The sequence below is a fragment of the Spermophilus citellus genome, assembly GCF_964194105.1.
Source record: "Spermophilus citellus genome assembly, chromosome: 1".
Lineage (NCBI taxonomy): Eukaryota > Metazoa > Chordata > Mammalia > Rodentia > Sciuridae > Spermophilus > Spermophilus citellus.
In genome coordinates this window covers 195,582,346-195,606,380 of record NC_138182.1, presented here as the reverse complement: position 1 = coordinate 195,606,380, position 24,035 = coordinate 195,582,346, and the positions used below count along the sequence as shown (strand labels likewise).

The 24,035-nt window shown below is 33.4% G+C and overlaps 1 protein-coding gene across 2 annotated transcripts in view; it reads left to right on the top strand.

Annotated features, from left to right (window-relative positions):
- The window catches only part of MAN2A1 (mannosidase alpha class 2A member 1), a 175,916-nt gene that overhangs the window by 84,987 nt on the left and 66,894 nt on the right, over window positions 1-24,035 (top strand). For both annotated transcript variants that reach the window (XM_081291424.1, XM_081291425.1), the window contains 3 exons: window positions 1,150-1,332; window positions 5,300-5,414; window positions 6,963-7,033. In XM_081291424.1, coding sequence (XP_081147550.1) covers window positions 1,150-1,332; window positions 5,300-5,414; window positions 6,963-7,033 — 369 coding nt within the window. The remainder of the gene's footprint in view (window positions 1-1,149; window positions 1,333-5,299; window positions 5,415-6,962; window positions 7,034-24,035) is intronic.

Here is a 24,035-nt window from a genome sequence, read left to right as displayed (position 1 = left end):
AAGGTGGAAATCATGAACTTTATATTCTTGCCCCCAATCTATTCTGAAAGTTTTTTTTTTTTAATTTCTTCTGTAGGGTAAATGAGAAAAACATCCTATTTTCATTTCTCATTTGTTTTATGTTATTTAAAACTGAAACTTGCCATTGTCCCTGAGCTGCTATTGAGTATCACTTCCTGCACCTCTCAGCATCTGACTCTCAGTACCATGCAGTTTTTCCTACCATCGCTTCTCTCTTTGTTTTGGTAAGGAGGATTGAACTCAGAAGCACTCAACTCAAAACACTGAGCCACATCCCCAGCCCGATTTTTATATTTTATTTACAGACAAGGTCTCACTGAGTTGCTTAGCATCTTGCTTTTGCGGAGTCTGGCTTTGAACTCATGATCCTCTTACCTCTGCCTCCCAAACCTCTGGGACATTGCTTCTCTTTTTATTGTACAGGATTAAGAATAAATGTGTTCTGATGATGTTCCTGGTCTATATCTTGGAGAACAGAAGGGAAGAGATATTTTTCAATTCTTTCTGCTATATAAAACTTTATATATATATATAAACTTGCCCAATTTATATTGTCAGCTACCAACAGGGGCTGACTTCTTTCTAAGATTCTCTAGAACAAGGACCTCCAAAATCAGTATGACATGTTGGTCTTTGATGATTGAAAATTTGAATAATTGGTGGTTTTGTAAAAATTTTTATCATTGGTATCTTTTGTATAAATTCTTTGTACTGAGATTGTGGAATTTTTTAAAAACACATTAAAAAGTATCAGTGTAGGCCAGGCATGGTGGCACACATCTGTAATCCCAACACCTCAGGATGCTGAAGCAGGAGGATTACAAATTCAAAGCCAGCCTCCGCAATTTAGAAAGGCTCTAAGCAATTTAGCAAGACTCTGTGTCAAAATAAAATACTAAAAAAAAGAAAGAAAAAAGGCTGTGGATGTGGCTTAGTATTTAAGAACCCATGAGTTCAGTCCCTGGTATCAAAAAACAAAAACAAACAAACAAACAAAAAACCCGACCTACCAACCAACCAAACAAAAAAATAAAAATAAAAAAAAGAAGAAAAAAAATGTAATATATTTTATATTATACACTAAAATGTTTTTTTAAATAAAAACTAATGATTTTTTTATGCAATTAGGGCTGCTGAAATTATTTACTATTTCGCCCAGACACAAGCTCAGAAATACAAGATAAATAAATTTCTTTTATCAACATATTACACGGCACTGACAGAAGCCAGAAGGAATTTGGGACTGTTTCAACATCATGATGCTATCACAGGAACTGCTAAAGATTGGGTAGTTGTGGATTATGGTACCAGGTAATGTAATTATAGAAAAATGGTCTTTAAAAATCTTTTTAAAATTTCAGTTTAAAATTATGACTTGAGATGGAGCTATTAATGCATATCAGAATGCATATCAGAACATAATAATAATATTCCTTCTAAGTATTGCTATTGCAAAATTTTCAAGGCATTTTTTTCACAAAATCTAGTGAGGCATCCTGGCTACTCCAGTTTTTGACTACAGTGCATTTCTCTAAATAGAGTAGTAAAATGTTATTATAAAACTGATCCTGTTTTCTCCTAAGTACAGCATGATAATTGGGGTTATCTTCTTTATCAAGGATTCGGCATCAAATAAATCATCATTAAAATCCAAGGATATAAAGACCCTCCCCTTCATTGTATATAGAGCAGTTTAATTAATCTCATCCTATTTCATATTCTGTTGTTTTTGGATATTTGACTTGTTTTTAAAGGCACACTGACCAAAAAAAAAAAAAAAAAGAAATGAAGAACATGATCAGGAAAGAGGATCTAGAAAGTATGTCCTGTATGGATGATGTAATCAATTGGGAATCAGAAGGGTGGCTTGGGTTTTTTGATTTGATGCCAAATCAAAGCCATTGTCCACTCACTGAAGAGCGAAGAAAAGTAAGGGATTAGAAGCTCAGTTGTATCTGTGTTAAAGAATTAGAAACAAAGAGGACAGACTTTGACTTGGAAAGGCTGAGGATTTAGTGAACAATGCTTCCCAATAGTGGAAAAGGTGATAGTTAGATCTCTGTTATGCTAGAGATTGGATCACTGTTTATTAAAACACTGCAGAGAGGATTCCCATATTGAAAAGGAATTATGACTGTTGTTCCGCCATAGCATAGACTGTTACTTCTTCCAGATTTTTTTTCTTCAACAGTGCTATGCTTTGATAATATATTAAAATCATTAAAATGTGCTGTGATTTTGTTATAGATTTTAAAAGTGATTGCTTTTGTGAAAAATATACAGAGCTCATAAAATCAACATTAAAAATTGATCTACAACTGATATTATTAATCATAATTAAGTGTTTAAGTTTTTAGTTACAGTATTTTACTAGTTTTCTAGGAATCGGGGGAAAAAGATTCTTGAGGCTTCATTTTCTCACTTAAGTTAATCAAAAGTAAATTCATGGTAATATCTTGAATATCTTCATTTTTTTGATAAATATACTTTCTTCAGCGTATTGTTTACGTTGAGGTTGAGCTGGTCTTAAGGTAGACAACTCATTAGATGATAGTGATATTGGTATTCCTGCTATAGAAAGCATTTTTGAAAGCAGTGTCATATCCTTCATTTTTCCTATTCACTGGCTTCTGCCTCCTTGGTATTGAGAGTTAAAAGTCAGGCTTGGAATAAGACTAGGGCAGAGCTCCTAAGAAGACATGGAGAAGTCACTCTACTACATTGCTACTTGCTCTCTCTGGCTGCCATATTAGACATTTAAGTACAGGTCCCTGAGTTTTGTTACAGAGCATGTCATTAGTTCCTAAATATGTTTTATATTGCTCCTAGCTTTTAAAAAAACAAAACACAAACAGCCCCATAGAGAATTGTATGTTAGAGGAAAAAAAAAAAGACATAGTAATTCTCAAATTGTACTTGACATTTGTAAATTTGCTTTGCAAGTACTTCACACTTCAATTGAAAAGTCATAAACAATTATCAGATCATTAGCACATTTTAAAGAGGAAATTCAAAACACAAGTTAGAGAATTACTGAGAGGCAGCTAGCATTTTCTCTGTACATGGACTGTTGAGTACTGTTCATTCAAACATTGGCTAAAGATTGGGTACAAGTATATGAGTTAGGGATTACATTTGACTGCTAGTAATAGCAAGCCCAAACAGAATAAATCTTGTCCTGATTGTTAGTATGTTATGTGAAAGAAGTTAGCAGGTAACTGGGTTATGTATGACGGCTTCTTAATGTCAGAGGGGATCCAGGCTCCTTCTATCTTTCCTCTGCCATTCCAGAATAACTCAGAATCATGTTCTCAACAGTAGTATTACAATGTTTATATAACTATAAACTACAAGACTACATCATGGCATATTTTGAGGTTAATTCTAAATTGTGGCATGAATATATAAATTACAGACAGTGTTTGTAATGGATGTTCAGCTTAAAGGTAGAGAGTGAGGCTTAGCTGAAAGGAGAGAAGAAATGGTAATGAGACCAGTTACAAAAGGTTTTAGAATTCTTCCCCTTTTTTATTCCTAAGTTGTAAATAATGTAGGTTGGAAAAACTGAACAACAGCTGAGCATGAGGGTCCTAAACATATAGATCAAACTGTTGAATGACAGATATGATGCCATCTGTTTAAACAACAGCAGTGACAGCAAACTAGAAAGCTGTGATTCCTAAGTGATTTTCCCTTAATAGTGTTCCATATTAATAGGGTAAGTGCATGTTTGAAAGTTAGAATCTCTGAGAAATTCCATATATTAATAAAATGATTTAACATTTAAAATTTTCTTTCATCCAGTGTTTCTCAAACTTATTTACTGTTCCATTTTCTTTGGTTTTAAACAAAACAGTTTTATGCGTCCTGAGAAAGCATTTGGGACATTTTCTGCTATAGTTTTTAGTGCTCATTGCATTAGAAGGTGGCATGTGTGCCATGTTGATTTGTGGCTTTCCTCAGTTTAATTAGGACTCTGTAATATATTGTTATATGTGTGTGATTTTAGCTGTAAGAGGATGTGACTTTTGTTCTGTAAGTTCATGCTGCGTAATGAAGATAACTATGTAGATAATAGAAACAAACTTAGGCTGAGGGAGTTGTTTCCATCACTGATCTGTATTCATTTATGTGGTTGTTTCGTCTGGTGAAAACACTTAATAGTATTGGAAGTATTATTCACATAGTGTATTTGAATATAATGAAAAATTTAACTAGATAATGGAATGAATTCAAAACCATAAAATTTTCATATTACAGTTATAGATTTGCTGTGGAAATGTATTTAATTAATAACTTATTGATCTTGTTCTACAAAACAAAAGGTACTTCTAATTATTTTATTAACTTTGTTGTTGTTGCATGACAACAGAAATACTTGAAAGAATGGATTCCTGTATTGGAGAAAATGAGACAATGACTCTATAAGGATAATAAATGCATTGTGATGATTGATTGGTACACAATGAGGCTTCTCCATAGATTTCTCTATTGTGCATTTACTTAAGGATGCCCGATGTGTGAAGCCTTCAAGAAGTGTGATTGATTTTGAAACAAAAAACAGAACTTTGAGCAAGATTTTTTCCCAATATATATTTCTTCAGCAATGGCTGGTGATGTACTGAGGTTATATTTCAGAACTGATCATAGATCAATAGACTCTTAAAATCCTTTAGTTCATCAGATATAAAATTAACAACTTGAAGACATTAATTTCAAGGGCCAAGAAAAATACCAAAAATGAAGACAATTTCATTATCCAGATTAATGAGAAACTCTTCTTCACAGTTCTCTTGTACAATAACATGAGACTAAGGTCGACAAAATATCACCTTTAATTCTTGGGAAATGGTTTTATACTGATTAATGTTTTATTTCATCACTGTTTTAACTTTGTTGAAGTTTAAAGTAAAAGAGAAAATTATTGCTTTTTGGTAGACTACCTTATATTTTTTGGGGTGATCATACTGGGTATTCTTACTATTTGAAATGGTAGTCAAAGAAAGTATAAAAGGTTTGAATAAGGTAATATGTTTCAGGTATAAACAAAATGTTTTTTATTTTAAATGAATGCTTAGAGTGATAGTTTCTGATTAACTATTTTTCCCCTAAGTCTCAGTTTTGGGGAACAAAGAGACACTTTGTTATATATTTATTATAGATTTCCTTTTGTGAACACAAAGATGATGGTATTGGTGGTATGACCATTAGTAAAGAAACTGAAAACAATGTCTGCATGGTTTTTAATTCTCAGACTAATAAAATTTTTGGTTTACAGACTCTTTCATTCATTACTTGCTTTGGAGAAGATTATTGGAGATTCTGCATTTCTTCTTATTTTGAAAAACAAACCCACATTTGAGTCTTACTCATCTGATCCCCTCCTAGAGATGGTTAGTTGATCTCTTTTATTGTCATCATAAGAATTTATTTTTCTTTAGTTCTTGGATTAGAAAATGGAATGAGAAATTATATTGAATGAAAAATGATATTGAACTCAAATGATTACTTTGCACATTATTTAAAAGAATTTATCACTTGATACAATTTAACTGCATATTCTTCTTTTCTATAAGTGTATCTGCACTTTGTTTCTAATATATATTTTGTTCTGGCAGTTGTATAATGTAATTAGTTTTTCTGTTTGGCTAAATTAGAAACCTCTTCATATTTGAAGAACCTGAACCTCTTCTTCTTCTTCCTTCTCTTCTTCCTCCTCTTCCTCCCCTTCTTCCTCTTCCTCTTTTCTTCTTCTTCTTCTAGTTGTAGTTGGACATAACACATTTATTTATTTATTTATTTTTATGTAATGCTGAGAATCAAACCCATCGCCTCACACAAGCTAGGCAAATGCTCTACCACTGAGCTACAACACCACCCCCTTTAACTGTTCTTGATAAACTTGAGGTTTTGAATGGTATTCTGGTTTCTAGATAAGTCCATTGAATGCTATGTACAATGCTTAAGTATATTAGCAGTAGAGCAGTGTTAAAGGGATTATGAGCTATTAGCCTCAGCCCTGGTTGTATGGTCCCTGAAAAAGTTACTTACCTTTTATGGGCCCTCATTCATTTATCCTATGTATATAATGTATGTCTTGCCTTGTCTGTCATTAGGATCAGAAAAACTATTATAACAAAGTGTTCTGAAAGGTAGAACATGCTGTTCTGCATCAGGAAAGACAGAATATGATTGAGTATAATCCTCTTTTAACTTCACTTAACTCAGATATTTTTATTTTAATCACTTATTTATTTTTGAAGTACTAGAATTGAACCTGGGGCACTCTACTACTGAGCTACATCCCAAGTCTTTTTTATTTTGAGATAGTGTCTTGTTAAGTTGCCCAGGCTGATGTCAAACTTGCCATCCCCCCTAGGTGCTGGGATTATAGGCATGTACCACTGCATCTCACATCAGATATTTTTAAATTAAAATTTGTTTATCATTAGACTCTATGATGAATATTGGGTTTTTGAATTTTATATGTAATTTGAGTTTACACATCTGGAATCAGAGATGCAGCTGTAATATTTTTATAGACTGCTACTTGTAATCAAGCAATGATCATACATTTTCATTTTAAAGTAAAAGTTATAAGAAATGGACATATATTTCTTACAGATATGAAACATATGATAAAGAAGTAAAATAGTAAATCTTTTTGCAGAATTTTGTCTAGAATTCTGATTTGGTTCCTAAGTGGAATGACTCATTATGTACTCTAGCTGTGATCATGTATGTTGTGCTTGAAGTCTGAACATATTTGTGTGCAAATGCACATACATATTCACAGATTATTTACTTTGAATTTTGATGTACATTATGTAGCTTGAGAAAAATTTCTTTTCCTGTTGTACCCTTTTAAAGATGTTTGCATAGTACTATTGCATAGCTGATTTTGTTTTAAAAATAAAATAAATTATTTTTCACTTTTATAGAGTTCAATACAAAAATCACAAGATTCTCTGCCACAAAACCATGTAATAAAACCGAGTATACAGGAGCCAAGGTAAATTTGTAATTTCTTATACATTTTTACCGTTTTTCTGACTGACTTTTTTTTTGGCTTTCATACTTTGGTTTTTAGACAGCATATATTTTGGGTTAATATTCAATTTAATCAATTCATTAATTTCCAAATTTCTGTTTGAAGAAATATATTTTCTTCTTTGACTCTTTCATGTTTAATACTAGTAGCTAACACAGTGGTTGATACATTGCTAAATAAACTACTAGAAGAATATTTTTCTAAACTATAAAGTATGGTGTGTAGCTTGTGATTAAAAAATGCCCTTTGTAATTTTGATTACTTACGATTATATCCTTTCATGATTAACCTTTCATGTCGTTTACTGGTTTCTATTAATCCCTAATCCTACTTTTGTTTTTATATCTATACATAGACATGTATATATATATATATATATATATATATATATATATATATATATATAATATTATTGTTATATGTGTTAATATTACATATTATTATTATTGTATATATTAAAATGCTGTCAGTTTTCCTTCTATAAATTGTTCACTAGAAAATTGTCATTTTGTTAGTCAGACTGCTTTGTTTTTAGCAATATTAACTTATGGTAAATTTGTTTATTAACAAAAACTAGGGCATTTAATTGGTGGCTACCTCTGATTTATAGAGAAGTGTGCTCTGTTTTTATTAGTCATTCTTTCACCACCAAGGTACCTATTTTTAATGGCTAAATATTATTCTGTCATGCAGTGCATCCGGACATGTAGCATGTTTTGTAGTGTAACTCTTTACCATCTTAATTGAGGAATTGTCACTTCTTTAAAAATCGAAGAATAAAAAAATAATTTTGAAGAGTTCATGATTTTAATTAACTATGCTTTATTAAAAATAAGTGGAATGAAAGTATTAGATTATATTTGCAACTGCTAGTAAAGTTGGGGGTTTGGTTAAGAATAGACTAATGCCTTAGTGGTCTAATTTTTTTCAGTAGAGACTTAAGACTTATACAGCTTAGACCTTAGAACAAGAGAAGTAATTTTTATTAATTCTAACATTATCACCAACGTTACTGAAGTCTTAAAGCTTTCAGGCTGCAAGGTCATAGGATGAAAAAATAATGACACTGAAAGAAAGACCAATAATAAAATTTTAAAACATATCCTTAATTTTTTTTTTTTATTTTTTTATTTTTTGTTTTCTGGTTTTTAATGACTTGAGTGACAATATCAGGACAAACTTTTTTTTTTTTGAGCCATATTCCCAATCTTTTATTATTATTATTATTTTTTTTTTATTGGATGTTCACAACATTACAAAACTCATGACAAATCATATTTCATAGATTAGAATCAATTGGGTTATGAACTCCCATTTTTACCCCAAATACAGATTGCAGAATCACATCGGCTACACATCACATTTTTACATACTGCCATATTAGTGACTGTTGTATTCTGCTACCTTTACTATCCTCTAAAATCCCCCCTCCCCTTCCCTCCCATCTTCTCTCTCTACCCCATCTATTGAAATTCATTTCCCTCCATGTTTGTTATCCCATTCCCCTCGTAAACTCTTATATATAATTTTGTATTACAATGAGGGTCTCCCTCCATTTCCATGTGATTTCCCTTTTTTTTTTCTCCCTTTCCCTCCCGCCTCATGTCTCTGTTTAATGCTAGTCTTTTCTTCCTGCTCAGCCTCACTGTTCTGCTCTTAGTTGCTCTCATTATATCAAAGAAGACATTTGGTATTTGTTTTTTAGGGATTGGCTAGCTTCACTAAGCATAATCTGCTCTAGTGCCATCCATTTCCCTGCAAATTCCGTGATTTTGTCATTTTTTAGTGCTGCGTAATATTCCATGGTATATAAATGCCACATTTTTTTTTTATCCATTCATCTATTGAAGGGCATCTGGGTTGATTCCACAGTCTAGCAATTGTGAATTGTGCTGCTATGAACATCGATGTGGCAGTATCCCTGTAGTGTGCTCTTTTAAGGTCTTCAGGAAATAGTCCGAGTAGGGCAATAGCTGGGTCAAATGGTGGTTCCATTCCCAGCTTTCCCAGGAATCTCCATACTGCTTTCCAAATTGGCCGCACCCGTTTGCAGTCCCACCAGCAGTGTACAAGAGTACCCTTTTCCCCACATCCTCGCCAGCACTCGTTGTTGTTTGACTTCATCATGGCTGCCAATCTTACTGGGGTGAGGTGGTATCTTAGGGTGGTTTTGATTTGCATTTCCTTGACTGCTAGAGATGGTGAGCATTTTTTCATGTACTTGTTGATTGATTGTATGTCCTCCTCTGAGAAGTGTCTGTTCAGGTCCTTGGCCCATTTGTTGATTGGGTTGTTTGTTTTCTTATTGTCTAATTTTTTGAGTTCTTTGTATACTCTGGATATTAGGGCTCTATCTGAAGTGTGAGGAGTAAAAATTTGTTCCCAGGATGTAGGCTCCCTATTTACCTCTCTTATTGTTTCTCTTGCTGAGAAAAAACTTTTCAGTTTAAGAAAGTCCCATTTGTTGATTCTTGTTATTAACTCTTGTGCTATGGGTGTCCTATTAAGGAATTTGAAGCCTGTCCCCACAATCTGTAGATCGGAACCAACTTTTTCTTCTATCAGACGTAGAGTCTCTGGTTTGATATCTAGCTCCTTTATCCACTTTGAGTTGACTTTTGTGCGTGGCGAGAGGAGGGGATTTAGTTTCATTTTGTTGCATATGGATTTCCAATTTTCCCAACACCATTTGTTGAAGATACTATCCTTTCTCCATTGCATGTTTTTAGCTCCTTTATCAAATATAAGATAGTTGTAGCTTTGTGGATTAGTCTCTGTGTCCTCTATCCTGTACCATTGGTCCACCTGCCTGTTCTGGTACCAGTACCATGCTGTTTTTATTACTATTGCTCTGTAGTATAGTTTGAAGTCTGGTATCGCTATACCACCTGATTCACACTTCCTGCTTAGAATTGTTTTTGCTATTCTGGGTCTTTTGTTTTTCCATATGAATTTCATGATTGCTTTATCTATTTCTACAAGAAATGCCATTGGGATTTTGATTGGCATTGCATTGAACCTATAGAGAACTTTTGGTAATATCGCCATTTTGATGATGTTAGTTCTGCCTATCCATGAACAGGGTATATTTTTCCATCTTCTAAGATCCTCTTCTATTTCTTTCTTTAGGGTTCTCTAGTTTTCATTGTATAGATCCTTCACCTCTTTTGTTAGGTTGATTCCCAAGTACTTTATTTTTTTTGAGGATATTGTGAATGGAGTGTTTTTCCTCATTTCCATTTCAGAAGTTTTGTCGCTGATATACAGAAATGCCTTTGATTTATGTGTGTTGATTTTATATCCTGCCACATTACTGAATTCATTTATTAGTTCTAGTAGTTTTTTTGTAGACCCTTTTGGGTCTTCTAGGTATAGAATCATGTCATCCGCAAATAGTGATAATTTAAGTTCTTCTTTTCCTATTTTTATGCCTTTAATTTCTTTCGTTTGTCTAATTGCTCTGGCCAGTGTTTCGAGAACTATATTGAATAGAAGTGGTGATAGGGGGCATCCCTGTCGTGTTCCAGATTTTAGAGGGAATGCCTTCAATTTTTCTCCATTCAGAATGATGCTAGCCTGAGGCTTGGCATAGATAGCTTTTACAATGTCGAGGTAAGTTCCTGTTATCCCTATTTTTTCTAACGTTTTGAACATAAAGGGATGCTGTACTTTGTCAAATGCTTTTTCTGCGTCTATTGAGATGATCATATGGTTCTTCTCTTTAAGCCTATTGATGTGGTGAATAACATTTATTGATTTCCGTATATTGAACCATCCTTGCATCCCAGGGATGAATCCTACTTGATCATGGTGCACAATTTTTTTGATATGCTTTTGTATCCGATTCGCCAGAATTTTATTGAGGATTTTTGCATCTAGGTTCATTAGAGATATTGGTCTGTAGTTTTCTTTCTTTGAGGCGTCTTTGTCTGGTTTCGGAATCAGGGTGATGTTGGCCTCATAGAATGAATTTGGAAGAGCTCCCTCCTTTTCTATTTCCTGAAATAACTTGAAAAGTACTGGTATTAATTCTTCTTTAAAGGTTTTGTAGAACTCCGCTGTATACCCATCCGGTCCTGGGCTTTTCTTGGTTGGAAGTTTTTTAATTGCTTCTTCTATTTCATCTATTGATATTGGTCTGTTTAGGTTGTGAGTTTCCTCCTGACTCAGTCTGGGCAAATCATATGACTTAAGGAATTTATCGATGTCTTCACTTTCTTCTATTTTATTGGAATATAGGTTTTCAAAATAATTTCTAATTGTTTTCTGTATTTCTGAAGCGTCTGTTGTAACATTGCCTTTTTCATCCCGTATGTTAGTGATTTGAGTTCTCTCTCTTCTTCTCTTCGTTAGTATGGCTAGGGGTCTGTGGATCTTATTTATTTTTTCAAAGAACCAACTTTTTGTTTTGTTAATTTTTTCAATAGTTTCTTTTGTTTCAATTTCATTGATTTCTGCTCTGATTTTAATTAGTTCTTGCCTTCTGCTACATTTGCTATTGTTTTGCTCTTCCTTTTCTAGGGCTTTGAGATGAAGTGTGAGCTCATTTATTTGTTGGTTTTTCCTTTTTTTGAGGAATGACCTCCAGGCGATGAATTTCCCTCTTAAAACTGCTTTCATTGTGTCCCATAGATTCCGATATGTTGTGTCTGTATTTTCATTTATCTCTAAGAATTTTTTGATTTCCTCCTTTATGTCTTCTATAACCCATTGATCATTTAGTAACGTATTGTTCATTGTCCATGTGATGTAGGATTTTTCCTTCCTTCTTTTATCATTGATTTCCAGTTTCATTCCATTATGATCTGATAAAGTGCATGGTATTATCTCAACCCCTTTATATTTACTGAGGGTTGCCCTATGGCATAATATATGATCTATTTTTGAGAAGGTTCCATGTGCTGCTGAGAAAAAAGTATATCCACTTGATGATGGTTGATATATTCTATATATGTCAGTTAAGTCTAAGTTATTGAACATATCCTTAATTTTTAACTAAGCAATGTTTAATACATTTGAGGTTGTAATACATTTGAGGTTGTATGTCTGTATTATATCCCTAATAATCTAGAGTGTTGGTAGCCTATTTGGCTTTAGACATAATCCTCCTATTAACTTTTTCTTTTTTTATGTTTTGTTGGGGGAAAGATCTTTTGATTTGCTTCCTGAAAGAATAATAAATACTTACTCTAAGTAATTTACACTCTATCTCTATCTCTTATTTTTGTTCTAGATACATATTGGTATGGGTGGGATGAGGTGGGCTGGGGTCAAAATGGGTCAAAGAAAGAAATACATTCCTGTAATTTTTTCCTTCCTTTAATGTTCTAACCTTCGCCAGCAATAATTGATAATTTATCCTTAGTTATGTTACAGGTAGAAATTCAGAAAATTATGGTATAATTAAGGAAACATTATCTTTGAACCTTCGTATTGAGGAGTTTTAATTATAGATAAACAAATAGAGTTCTAAAGGTTATTAGTAAAATGATTGCTTTTTAATATTTTTTTTGTAAAACAGTTGGTGTTTAAATAATGTTCTTCCTCTTATTATTTTTTTTCTAGTACTTTTCTATCAAATGTCAGTGCCATTTTCACAATTAGGTAAATTGGGAATCCTTCTGATTGTCAGATTCTTATTTTTATGTATTTTGTCCATTTTGTACTTGAGAACTTTATTAATAGAAGTTTTTATTTTTGGTTATAAAATCTACATTTAACTTATTAGCCACAAATTACTTTCATTACTGATTGTTTAGGAAAATCAGTGAAGAATAATGATAGTGACCTTTCAAATGAATGTGTGCTGCACATTAAATAATTACTGATCTCAGTTATTATTTAGAGATTTTAGAAGTATGGCTATGAGTCTTTCTCTTATTCTTCCATAATGCTCAAGGGCTTAGTTAGCTTTATTTTAATTATAAATATAGTTTCTATTTAAGCATCAAATTATTAACCTAAATAAACCATGTATTCACAATGACAGAGATATTCTTCCCAGGAGGGTGAAAATTTGGAGGGATTTGTAAAATATCTTATTTTTGTTAATATAAAGCACAAATATAGTATAAAACAGATAAATAGGTTATGTGAGGTATTAAAACTATATGGTGATTGATTAGAAAGCATACAGTTTGAAACAAGTCCTTAGTGATAATGTAAAAAATATTGAGAAACACTAATTTAAACCCATAGGTATAAATTATTTTATCATGGCATTGGGAACATTAATTATAGCTATAACCTAGTATAATATACATCTTTGTATTTAGTTCACTAGGTTATGTGAGCTATGTAATGTGTGAATTTTATAGTTTTTGTGTAGAATACACAGTTACTATTAAGAGTTAAAGTTAGGGCCCCTTGATCAAGTCATAAATTGTCTAGCCATAAAGAATTCTTAAACATAGTAGATGTTTTTGTTTCTTTACATTCATAATTTTCTACAGACACTGTTTACAAACAACTTAATAGAAAGACTTGCAAGATTGGGGACTTGGAAGAATTTAACTTTTAAGTAGAAAATTTGTCTTGGTTTGATTTGCTACTGTAACAAAATACCAGGCTAAGTAATTTATAGTGTTCAGAAATGCATTTGGCTTATCGTATTGAAGCCCGAAAAGTTGAGATGGAGCTGCTGCATCTGGCAATGGCTTTCTGGCTGTATCATTCCTAGGTGGAAGGTGAAATGGCAGGAGAGCCTGCCAAAGAAAGAGGGTGGGGGAAGGTCTAAACCCATCATTTTATCAGGAACTCACTGACAAGCTAACTAACCCGCTCTTGTGATAACCATTAATTCATTTATGATGGTGGGCAGAGGCCTCGGACCTAATCACCTTTTAAAGGTCTCACCTCTCAATGTTGTTGCATTGGGGATTAAGTTTCCAATACATGAACATTGCAGGGGGTTGGGGGTAGGGGCACGTTTAAAACATAGCAAGCTGTTTCAGTTTGAGATTAATTTGTTCAAACTACTATTATAAATTTGCTTTTAAGTGCTTTTAATTTTTAGTAATGTATTTGTTGGAAAACTATTCTATGCATCTATCTTTTTCTCCCTCCTTCCCTCTTTCCGTCCTCTCTCCCTCCATCTGTCCTGCCAAGAAAAGAGATTAACTTGAAAAGAAACCTGTTACACTGTGAAGACACAATGAAAGTCAATGTTTTCTGGGCTTTGGGTGACTTCAGATATCAACCAGATATAAAAAGTATTTAATTTCATAAAAGGCACTCTGTTCCCCAATGCCATTTGCTTATTGAATGATTCTACCTTATTGACCTCCCAGCACTTAAAACTTAATTTCCTCTGATTTTCTTCATATATGCCTTTTGACTAATCTTGATTAATAGAATTACTGTGTTTTTGGTTGTCTCAGTTCTGTAACCCTAGAACTCACTTTGACCTCTGCCTTCTGTTCTTAAATTTCACCAATTGGAGTCTTTGGATTTTACCCCTATTCATCTCTGATATCCATACTCTTTTTCCTATTACTCTTTGGCTTTGCTTGGACTATTGTAGTGGCTTCTTGCCCTTTTTGTGTTCAGTTTCTCTATGACCCTCATTATTACGTGTAATTATTAGAGGAATCTACCCCAAAGCAGAGCTCTGAGAAAGTTATTTTTTGTCTCAGTATTCTCCAGGGACTTATTGCCTATTGAAGAAAGTGTGACCTGATAATCAAATGTTTTAGTAGTCTATTGCCTAAGCAGACTATCCTAAAACTTAATGCCTTCAATACAGTTTACTGTCTCTCCTGGGATTCTGTAGAATTGCTGGCCAGTTCTTGCTTAGGGTCTCTCATACTGTTATAGGCAATTACAGATTGGGAATGGAATTCCCCAAATGCTTAACAGGGCTGGGTCCAAGAGGACTCTCTCCCATTGCCGAATGTTGCTGCTGCTCTTTGGCTGAGTTGAGTTGAGCTGTCAACTGCCTGTGCTCACATGTGGCCTCTTCATATGATGTGGCTTCCTTAACTGTGGTGGCACTTTCTGAGAATGAGGTCCAAGAGTTAGATACCTGAGAGTTTTCTGGGTAGAAACTTCAAGGCTTCTTAGGACCTCACATGGAAGTCCTAAAGGTCATTTCTACTACTTCTTTTGGTCAAGGAAGTCACTAAGGTTAGCCAAGATACAAGGGGAAGGGAATTATTCTCTATTTCTTGGTATGCGGAACACGTATAAAAAGCAGAGGGACTGATGGCCATCATCCTTGGAGACTGTCACAGGTGAACCACTGGCTACCATGATTCCCATTTTTCCCATGTGCAAAATAAACTCAGTCTCCTTCCAAGATGCCCATCCCATTATGATGGTAGCCCCAAATTTTCATCTAAATTAGCACTAGCCCTTGATGCTGGCTTAATTCTGCCAGTGTAATTATTTGAAGTTAATCCCACTAGATTGTAAACTCCTTGAGGGTGGAAACTATTTCTTTCATTTATTTCTACCAGTATGCCTGTGTATTACATTCAACATAGTAAGAATTCAATATAAAGATTTTTTGGAATACATTTAATTATTGATTGAAGAGAATATGAAGTTTTAGACACCAGATATGCATAGTATGTGGCTCATAGTGTGTGTGAAAATGTGGCATCTGGTGTATGTTCTCCCTAGATGATATTTGGAGGTTGGGTGCCAAAAGTGCTTCCTAGTGAATGAACTTATTAATGCTACCTTCAAATAAAATAAATTGCAAATCAGTAGAGCTTTGAATTTGTAGAGGTACATATTTGAGATTTAAAATGTTTAGGTTTCATCTAAACATCATCACATTCTTATAGAATTAACATCATCAAGATATCATGTTTAGGGTTTCTTAATCATGAGGGCTGCAAAAGGTACTCCCAAATAGCTGATTGAGTTGACTTCATGACTTTTGTTGTTGTTATTGACATGTGGAGTATTTGTACAATCCTGCATTTTTTTTTATTTTTAGTGTTATTATTAATAATTGTCCTGGCAATAATTATCTATTAGTATAATGAGATTCAAGGTTTCAGATGATTCTGTTTTCCTTTGTTGTCATTGTCATCACTGCATTTGTAAATCAAGTAAAAATGTATCTGAGAAGGTATCTATACTGTATCGAAACAGTTGCTTAAGTGTAAGTTTTAAATGAAGAAACCAAGCTCAAAACTTTATTTTTGTTGTTTGGAAATGGAATTTTTAGGAAAACAGAATTATAACCACTCAGATTCTGGCAACTTTATTATAACATACATTTGGTAGAAGCATTTGTAGCCTAAGAATGAAACTGAAATTCCACGACTTGAACCAAGGCAGCTCTGATCTGACAAAGGAGTCTGATAACAAGAGTTGTAAATATGCAGAAGGAGCTTACCTAGTGCTTGGCTGTAGGTAGGTGAAAGAGTGCTAGCAGTGATAATTAGTTTAAGAACTGCGCTGTTGCTCCTGGATTATAATGGTTTGCCCTGAAATCTTACCATTTACTAGAAACTATTATGGAAATGGCTTCACATTGATTAGCTGAAAAATAAGTGTATAAAGTCAGGAAGATAAAGGGTTTTCTTTCTTGAAAATGATGATCTGGAGGGCTGGGGTTGTGGCTCAGTGTTAGAGCTACTTGCCTAGCTTGGACAAGGCTGTGGGTTCAATACCCAGCACCACAAACAAACCCAGAAATGATGGGCTGCATTTAAAAATTATCCCAAGCAAATTTAAGGTGATAATAAAAAACATGATTTGACTAGGAATTGATACCCTAGATCCTCAACAGGTTCTATTTTTCTGAACTCCTGAAACTTCTTACCTTTAAATCTGCTGTAAAAATTTTTATTTGTTGGAGAATTGCTAATTGTTAATGCTAAAGACCCTTAAAAACATAAAATCTGAGCTAATCTAGTCTACGTCTATGTTGGCAGTAATGGTATAATGAGTTTATGAATTTATATTGAATTTAGGGGGAGTGCTCATAAACTCTTTTGTGAGATGCTTTTCTGTTTAATCATAATTTGATTACAAAATGTATTTATGTCTATATTATTTTACATTATATCTCTATTATATTTTGTTAACTTTAACTTTTTCAAGATACAGTTTGATTAATTCTCTGATGATCTAGAGGCATATTTCATCCTGTTTGTAATCTATTGGAATATTTTTAGAAATATTTTTTCCTAAAAGACTGAATAGAATAGCTGGACTCAGTGGCACATGCCTATGAATCCCAGCTAGTAGAAAGGATGAGGCAGAAGGTTGCAAGTTTGAGGCAAGCATGGGCAACTTATCAAGACCCTGTCTCAAAATTTAGAAAAAAATTTGATAAATAATTAAAAAAAAAAAAAGCTAGAGATGTAGCTCAGTGTTAGAGCAAACCTGAGTTCAACCCTCTGTTCTGGGGCAAGGGTAGATGAGGGTCAGATAATAAACAACAACAAAAATGTACCATAAACTAGGTGGCTTAAACCAGAGAAATGTATTGTCTCACAGCTCTGGAGTTCAGAAGGTGGAAATTAAGGTGGCATCAGGATGGGTTCCTCTGTGACTTCGAGGGAGAATCTGTTCAATGCTTCTCTACTAGCTTCTAGTAGCCTCAGGCATGCCTTAGCTGTAGATGCTATTCTCCCTGTGACTTGACATCCTCTTTGCTCTGTGCTCTGTTTAGTTTCTGGAATTTTTTTGAGGATGCCAGTTATATTAGATTAAGACCTATCCTAGCCAGGCACGGTGGCATATACCTGTAATTCTAGCTACTGAGGAGACTGAGAAGGAAAATTGCAAGTTCAAGGACACCCTGGGCAACTTAGCAAAACTATGTCTCAATATAAAACATAAAAAGCACTGTGGGTATAGCTCAGTTGTACAATAACTGGGTTCAATCCTCAGGACCATAAATAAATAAATAAATAATAGCTGAATATATAAATAAATAAAAACCAAAAAATAAAAAGGACCAAATAGAACATAGTATATTGTTTAAGTCTAAGAAGTTTCTAAGAAAATTGAAAGTACCTTCAACATGATAAGTTGATTTTATATTTAAAGTTCTTTGCATTGACTAGTCTTTTGATGTGGTTTAGCAATCATGTCTGGGTAGGCAACATAAAGTGACCTTACCTGGTGTTTTCCATTTTAAATTAATCATTCACAGGTTTTTCACTTGACCTAATTTTTAGAGAAATATAAAATTCTTTGGAGGATGAAATGAACAGGAAAGACTATATCTCTTTCACTGTGTCCTCTCCACGCTTATAATTTCTGTATATTTTGTGTCATCAGGAATCATGAACATTAATTCCTAAAACACTGTTTCAACCTTGCATTGACTTATGTGAAATAATACCTATTTTATTAAAAAAAAAAACGGACTTCCAGTTTACATGATGACTGACTAGGAACCCTAAGACTGACTTAATTTCCCATTAAAGCATATATGAAAACAGAAGATGATGAACAATCATGGGAACTCCAAAACCTTGGATTGACAGTCAACATACCACAGTTGTGATTATCATATCAGTTATTTATCTCTGAATCAGATTTTTATTGTTATTTTCCCCTTATAATTTTTTTAATTAAACTAATGAGTTATATAAAAAGACCTCTTTTACAAAGTTGACTGCTTTGGAAAGATTCAACAAAGGTGAGTCACTGATCAATATTGGTGAGACAACTGCAAAAAGATGTGGAATAAAATCATAAAAATGTAGAAACAATCCTCAGATTGCTTAATATTCACAAGTTTAAGTTCTCACTCTATATGTAGAGAAACCTAAGCTTAAAACCACAGATGATTCATCATGTTTTTGGTTATGCAAAAAATAGGACAAAAACTCCAATTAGTTGTTCCATTGTCTAAGTTATCCCATAAGAATTGTTCTTACATCAGTAGATTAGAGTATCATGTACATTTGTACAGTGTTGACAGTAATTGGTACTTGTCATAATGATTTCCTACTTTAACTTTTATTTCCAGGTCAGTTTTAACTCTCATTGAACAGATCTGTTGCCAGCCTTGATTACATTGACAAGAGGGCTTTCACTGCATATTTTGCAATGAATTTGGAGACTGAATCTACCAGATATAAAGTAGTTAGAAACAAGTGAGAAATGATGGTAGATCACCAATCTAGAGAAGTATTTGCTCAAGGAAATTTCAGTTGATGGTGGCATCATGGGCCATACTACTGTGATATTATTGTTGAAGAGAGAAACTTTCCTTGTGTTCAAAACCATCAGAGCTGATGTCGAGGATTGAATACCAGTCAGGCACAGCCATCTTGGATGTGAGCCTTCTGGGAATTTGCAGTCAGTCTGAACTATTTATGTGAGATTATTATTACTCTTTTCTCTATCACTGCATCTTCTTTATATCCTTAATGGTGTTATTAAACAAACTGGTTATTTTATTTATTCCTTGTTGTCCATCTTGCTAAAATATTAGCTCCATGAGGACAGTGGACTTGTTTGCTTTTGAATTCCCTGGCAAGTATTTGGCACGCTGGTGATGCTCAACAAATTATTTGTCAAATAAACTAACTCTAGATAAGAAAGGGACTTCAACTAATGCCAAAATTAATAACCCAAGCGTACCTTTAGTAAACACAGGGCCTGGGTGGGTGTCTACTTCTATGAGGACAAATGAATGGAAAGTAATTGTAGGAAACTTTGTGAAAGCTCTACAGAATGACAAGAAAACAGGGGTAATGTGAAGACTCAGAAAAACAACTTTCTTTTAAAAATGATCTATTAGTATTACTGAGGCCAGAAAAAGGAAAAAAAAAGAGAAAAAATCTAGTTTGAATTCTTTATCTCTAAGAAGTACACATCAGAGAACATAAAGCTGAAAAGTTGGCAAGATGAAGTGGGAAAAAGAGAAGTGAGATAAGGAAAGATAGTTGGGCAATCAATAACAATATCTTCACTAGGGATATGGATGATTGAAGCTGGTGTTGTGACAGGGTATGTCCATGACATGAAAAAGAGCCTATGAAATGCTGTTTTAAAAATGGAGAAAAAAGGAAGGTGAATGGATACAATGAGGAAGACAATGATAGATGTGGAATATAAGATTCCAACAAAAGAGTTACATTTATTTTAGGGAAAAAATACAGTAAAGGCAATGAGTAAAGGTATAATTGATGAACACTTTTCCAAGCAGAGGCCTCACTTACCTCATGGAAAGGGCCACGTTACAGAGAGTATAAATGAAGAGTCACGTCCTAAAGCACTTAGTAACTTAGTTCAGTTCAAAGGTGTCCAGGTGAAGATGAGTAGTGTACAATATGGAACAAAGATGTTTAAGGCTTTTCTATGATAATACTAAAATTTGAATCATTTTATATTCAAGTTTCCTTTTTTTTTTTTTTTTTTTTTTTGTAGTGCTGAGGATTGAACCCAGGGTTTTATGCATGTTAGGCAAACTCAACCACTGAGCTACATCCCCAGCACCTCCAAGTTATCTTACCTATGTGAAGACCACAAAAAGATATTTTCAAGTATCAAAACACTTAGACAATGTGCCCTTTCTTCCTTTTTAAAAATAATTTTAAAAATATTTCTTGATAAAATCAACTTAGCTAGCTAACTGAGGATGAATCAAAATTTAGAATTTAAAAATGAATTTAAAGGGCATTGGAGGACTGAGGTTGTAGCTCAGTGGTAGAGCACTTGCCTAGTGCATGTGAAGAACTGGGTTTGATCCTCAGTACCACATGAAAATATATAAATAAAGGTATAAAAAATATATATATTTTTTAAAAAAGGACATTGGAAGCCATTTAATTGAAAGAGATCCAAAGTGGTGTTGTAAATTTTATCACCAACTTGAAGGTAAAAATGTCCATCTAGTTTTGATAGTCTTTAAAATGTAGAAGTAGTTTGTTCACAGTATTTTTATAAAGTCTGTAGCTTCAGATTGTGTTAACACCTAAAGGAGATGAAGAGGCAGGAGCATGTAGAAGATCCTCAATAATTGTGTTGCTCTAGGAATTTTGAATAGATGCCAGCTTCTGGTGAGAGTGATAACTTCCTACTCCATTGCCATCATTTACTATCAATGCACTGTTAGATATGCTGAGAAAGTCTCCAAATCCAGTGGGAAAATAAAGATTCTGTATAGCTTTGGTTCATTTTGGTTTAGGTATTACCATTAATTGAGTTATGAAAAATCTTTTGTTTTTTTCAGAGCTTTTTATATTTCACAGAATAGAGACTGTAGATCTGTAAAGTAATGGTTTAGGAGAATTGTGAAATTGCATAAAACAATTAGCAAATTCCCTAAAAAAGATAAAATACAGCAGAAACCAACCTGACTCTTTTGAATGGCATTGAATTGTAATTGCTATCCATGTTTGAGCCTTCTGGTTTTCTTCTTGTCTGGATCCCTATCCCTTTACAAAGTCTGTTGGAAAGTATCTGAGTCTCAAGAATTGCTGCTTAAGCAGTACTCACTCTTCACCCTTTGCACCATATACCCTAAAACACGGAGATTTAGGAGTTGACTTTAAAACTTGAAAGAGGTCCTTTTCTTGACTCTACTAGTATATACCTGGCTTCTTGGCTGAACTTTAAACTTTTTGATTGTTACAATCTATTGTTTAGTTTATTTTAAATTTCTGATCCCATTTTTGCACCTCCTGGAATGATATTTTTTACAATTCTTTTATTAGAAAGTTTAAAGTTTATTGTAGTTTGCTTTAAACAATATAATTGCATATTAAGTACATTTTTATTGTCATTTAAAAGTTTGAAGAAAATGTTTGTCAATAGTCTACTCAGAACCACCCATTGATTTTTAAGTGAGGTACAGTTTGGGGTTTGCCTTCTTAATGCTTTCAAGGCATGGTGTTCATCCTTTTCATCAAGTTCACGTGAAATTTAAAAGAATCTTCTTTCCTCAGTCTTATTGTTAGTCGGCTGTGATTTTGTTCCTAGGTACAAAATTATTATAGATTTTTTTAGTGGAAGTGATTAAACAGATTGCACTTAAAATGATTGTTTTAAGTTTTATTTCTTGAAAAACAGTGGCAAAGTAGAGAACACCTGCTAAATTGCCTGGTTAGTTTATGTTTTAATTGTCTTTTTATTTTGCATATTTTAATCAAGCTTTCCTTAACTAGCTGTGTAGATCTAGTTTATGATTAGTATCATTAGTATTATACAGTGAGTTAAATTTTTACATTTTTAGTTGTATGATTTGTCTGATGAATTAAAGTGCTTTTGTATGGAACTTACAACCTCTTGAAATTCAGTGACCATCATCAGGGAAGTGCAGAAGGAGGGGGAAAATTGTGTCTATCTCTATATGTAGAATTGTATAAGATGTTTTGATACTTTACACTATGAAGGCAGAATTAGCATGAGGACTACCACCTGTAATCCAGGAAAGAGAATTGTAATTTTTAGTTAAAATATTTGGAAATTCATGACTTCATTGAACCTAAGAAAAACTTTTGAGAAGGAGATGAGATAGTATCGTCTGCCAGATATTATAAATTTTGAATGTTTCTTCAGTTTTAGCTGTAGTGCCAATTTTTTCACCACTAGTTAAAGTTATATCATGCACTATGAAAGTGTTCCAGTTAATTAAATATCTGGAATATGAGTGATTTTTAAAGTGCTTTTTATTGGGGCGGGAGATTATTGATGATTATATGAGAGGAATTCTCCAGTCATTTTTTTTTTTTCCCAATCTCTTGAAAACTTAGTTCTCTATCCAGTTTCTACCTTCTTTGGAACTTCTTCTCCTAATGTCCATCATGTCTCCTGAAATTGCTAACACAAAACTAATTAACGGAAAGCAGTTCAGAGCATAGACTAAAGTGATGTGGCATATTTCAAAGTCTTCTCTTCTTCTGAACCAGATTTTTTTTCCTTCTAAATGCAGATTAATAAAGCGTGCACTACAAGAGGAACAAGGAAAAGGATTTTAGTGAAGGTATCCTGATCCTGAAAAAGTCAGGAAGGGCTTCAAGCCCATCTTGGACTTCAGAGCACTTCACAACTTTGTGGTAAAAGAAAAATTTTAAATAGGGCCTTTGGCCTTACTTATTTCATCCTTATTTGGAGAGTAGCTTTATTTTATTTTATTTTGTTTAGGCAAGAAAATCATATACAACATTGGGCTGCTTTTCAAAGTAAGACATACCTGGATTTCAGATTTGTTTTAGATATTTAATTTTTACCCAAAGTCATATAGGTGGTTGGTTGGCTTGTGTGTTTTTCTTCGAAATGTGCTCTTTATCCCTTGTGACGTTCTGTTTACATTCACTGTGAGTGATGTCTTCTCTAGTGTTCTCTATCTTCATTCGGTTCATTAGGTTGTGTAGTAGGGAATCTTTTCTTGGACCAATGTTGTTTCTAAGAGTTTTTGAAAATAGAAAGTGGTTGGTGTTTTGTTATCATATTTTTACCACTTGCATGATGGCTCACTAACATGAAGAGATGTGGTACCAATAAAAGTTGTTGTGTTCTCCTCTATTCACCTGGAAACCTTGCTCAAAATAGATTTCATTTGTCAACAGAAATATACCCAGTGGAAATGAATGTATTTGCCATTTCTGTGTTTTACAACAAAACAACCTTATTTTACTGTGTTAACTTTTAAGGTCTTTTTTATTTCTGAAAATCATTCTGTTTATGTACTATATGTTCTCCTAAGTTAAAGCATTTTATTCATTGGAGAAATGAAATTTTCTTCCAGTAGATGAAAATTACATTTTGATTGAAAATCATTCCTTATGCAGTCACCCATAAATATAATGTCTTTCACTGTCTTTTCAGAAAATAGCTACAGATGTGATTTCTGAATTGAAAAGAAAATAGAACATCTTAATGTTTTAGGTAAAACAGATGGTATTTTTGTTTTAGGAGAAACTCTTTTAGTGAAAGTAACTTAATTGTTGATAAGACTCCTGGGGTCAGCCAAATTATGTACAATTTTTCTGTCTATTTTCTTTTTTATTGCTTTAGTATCAAGTTTTAGAATACATAG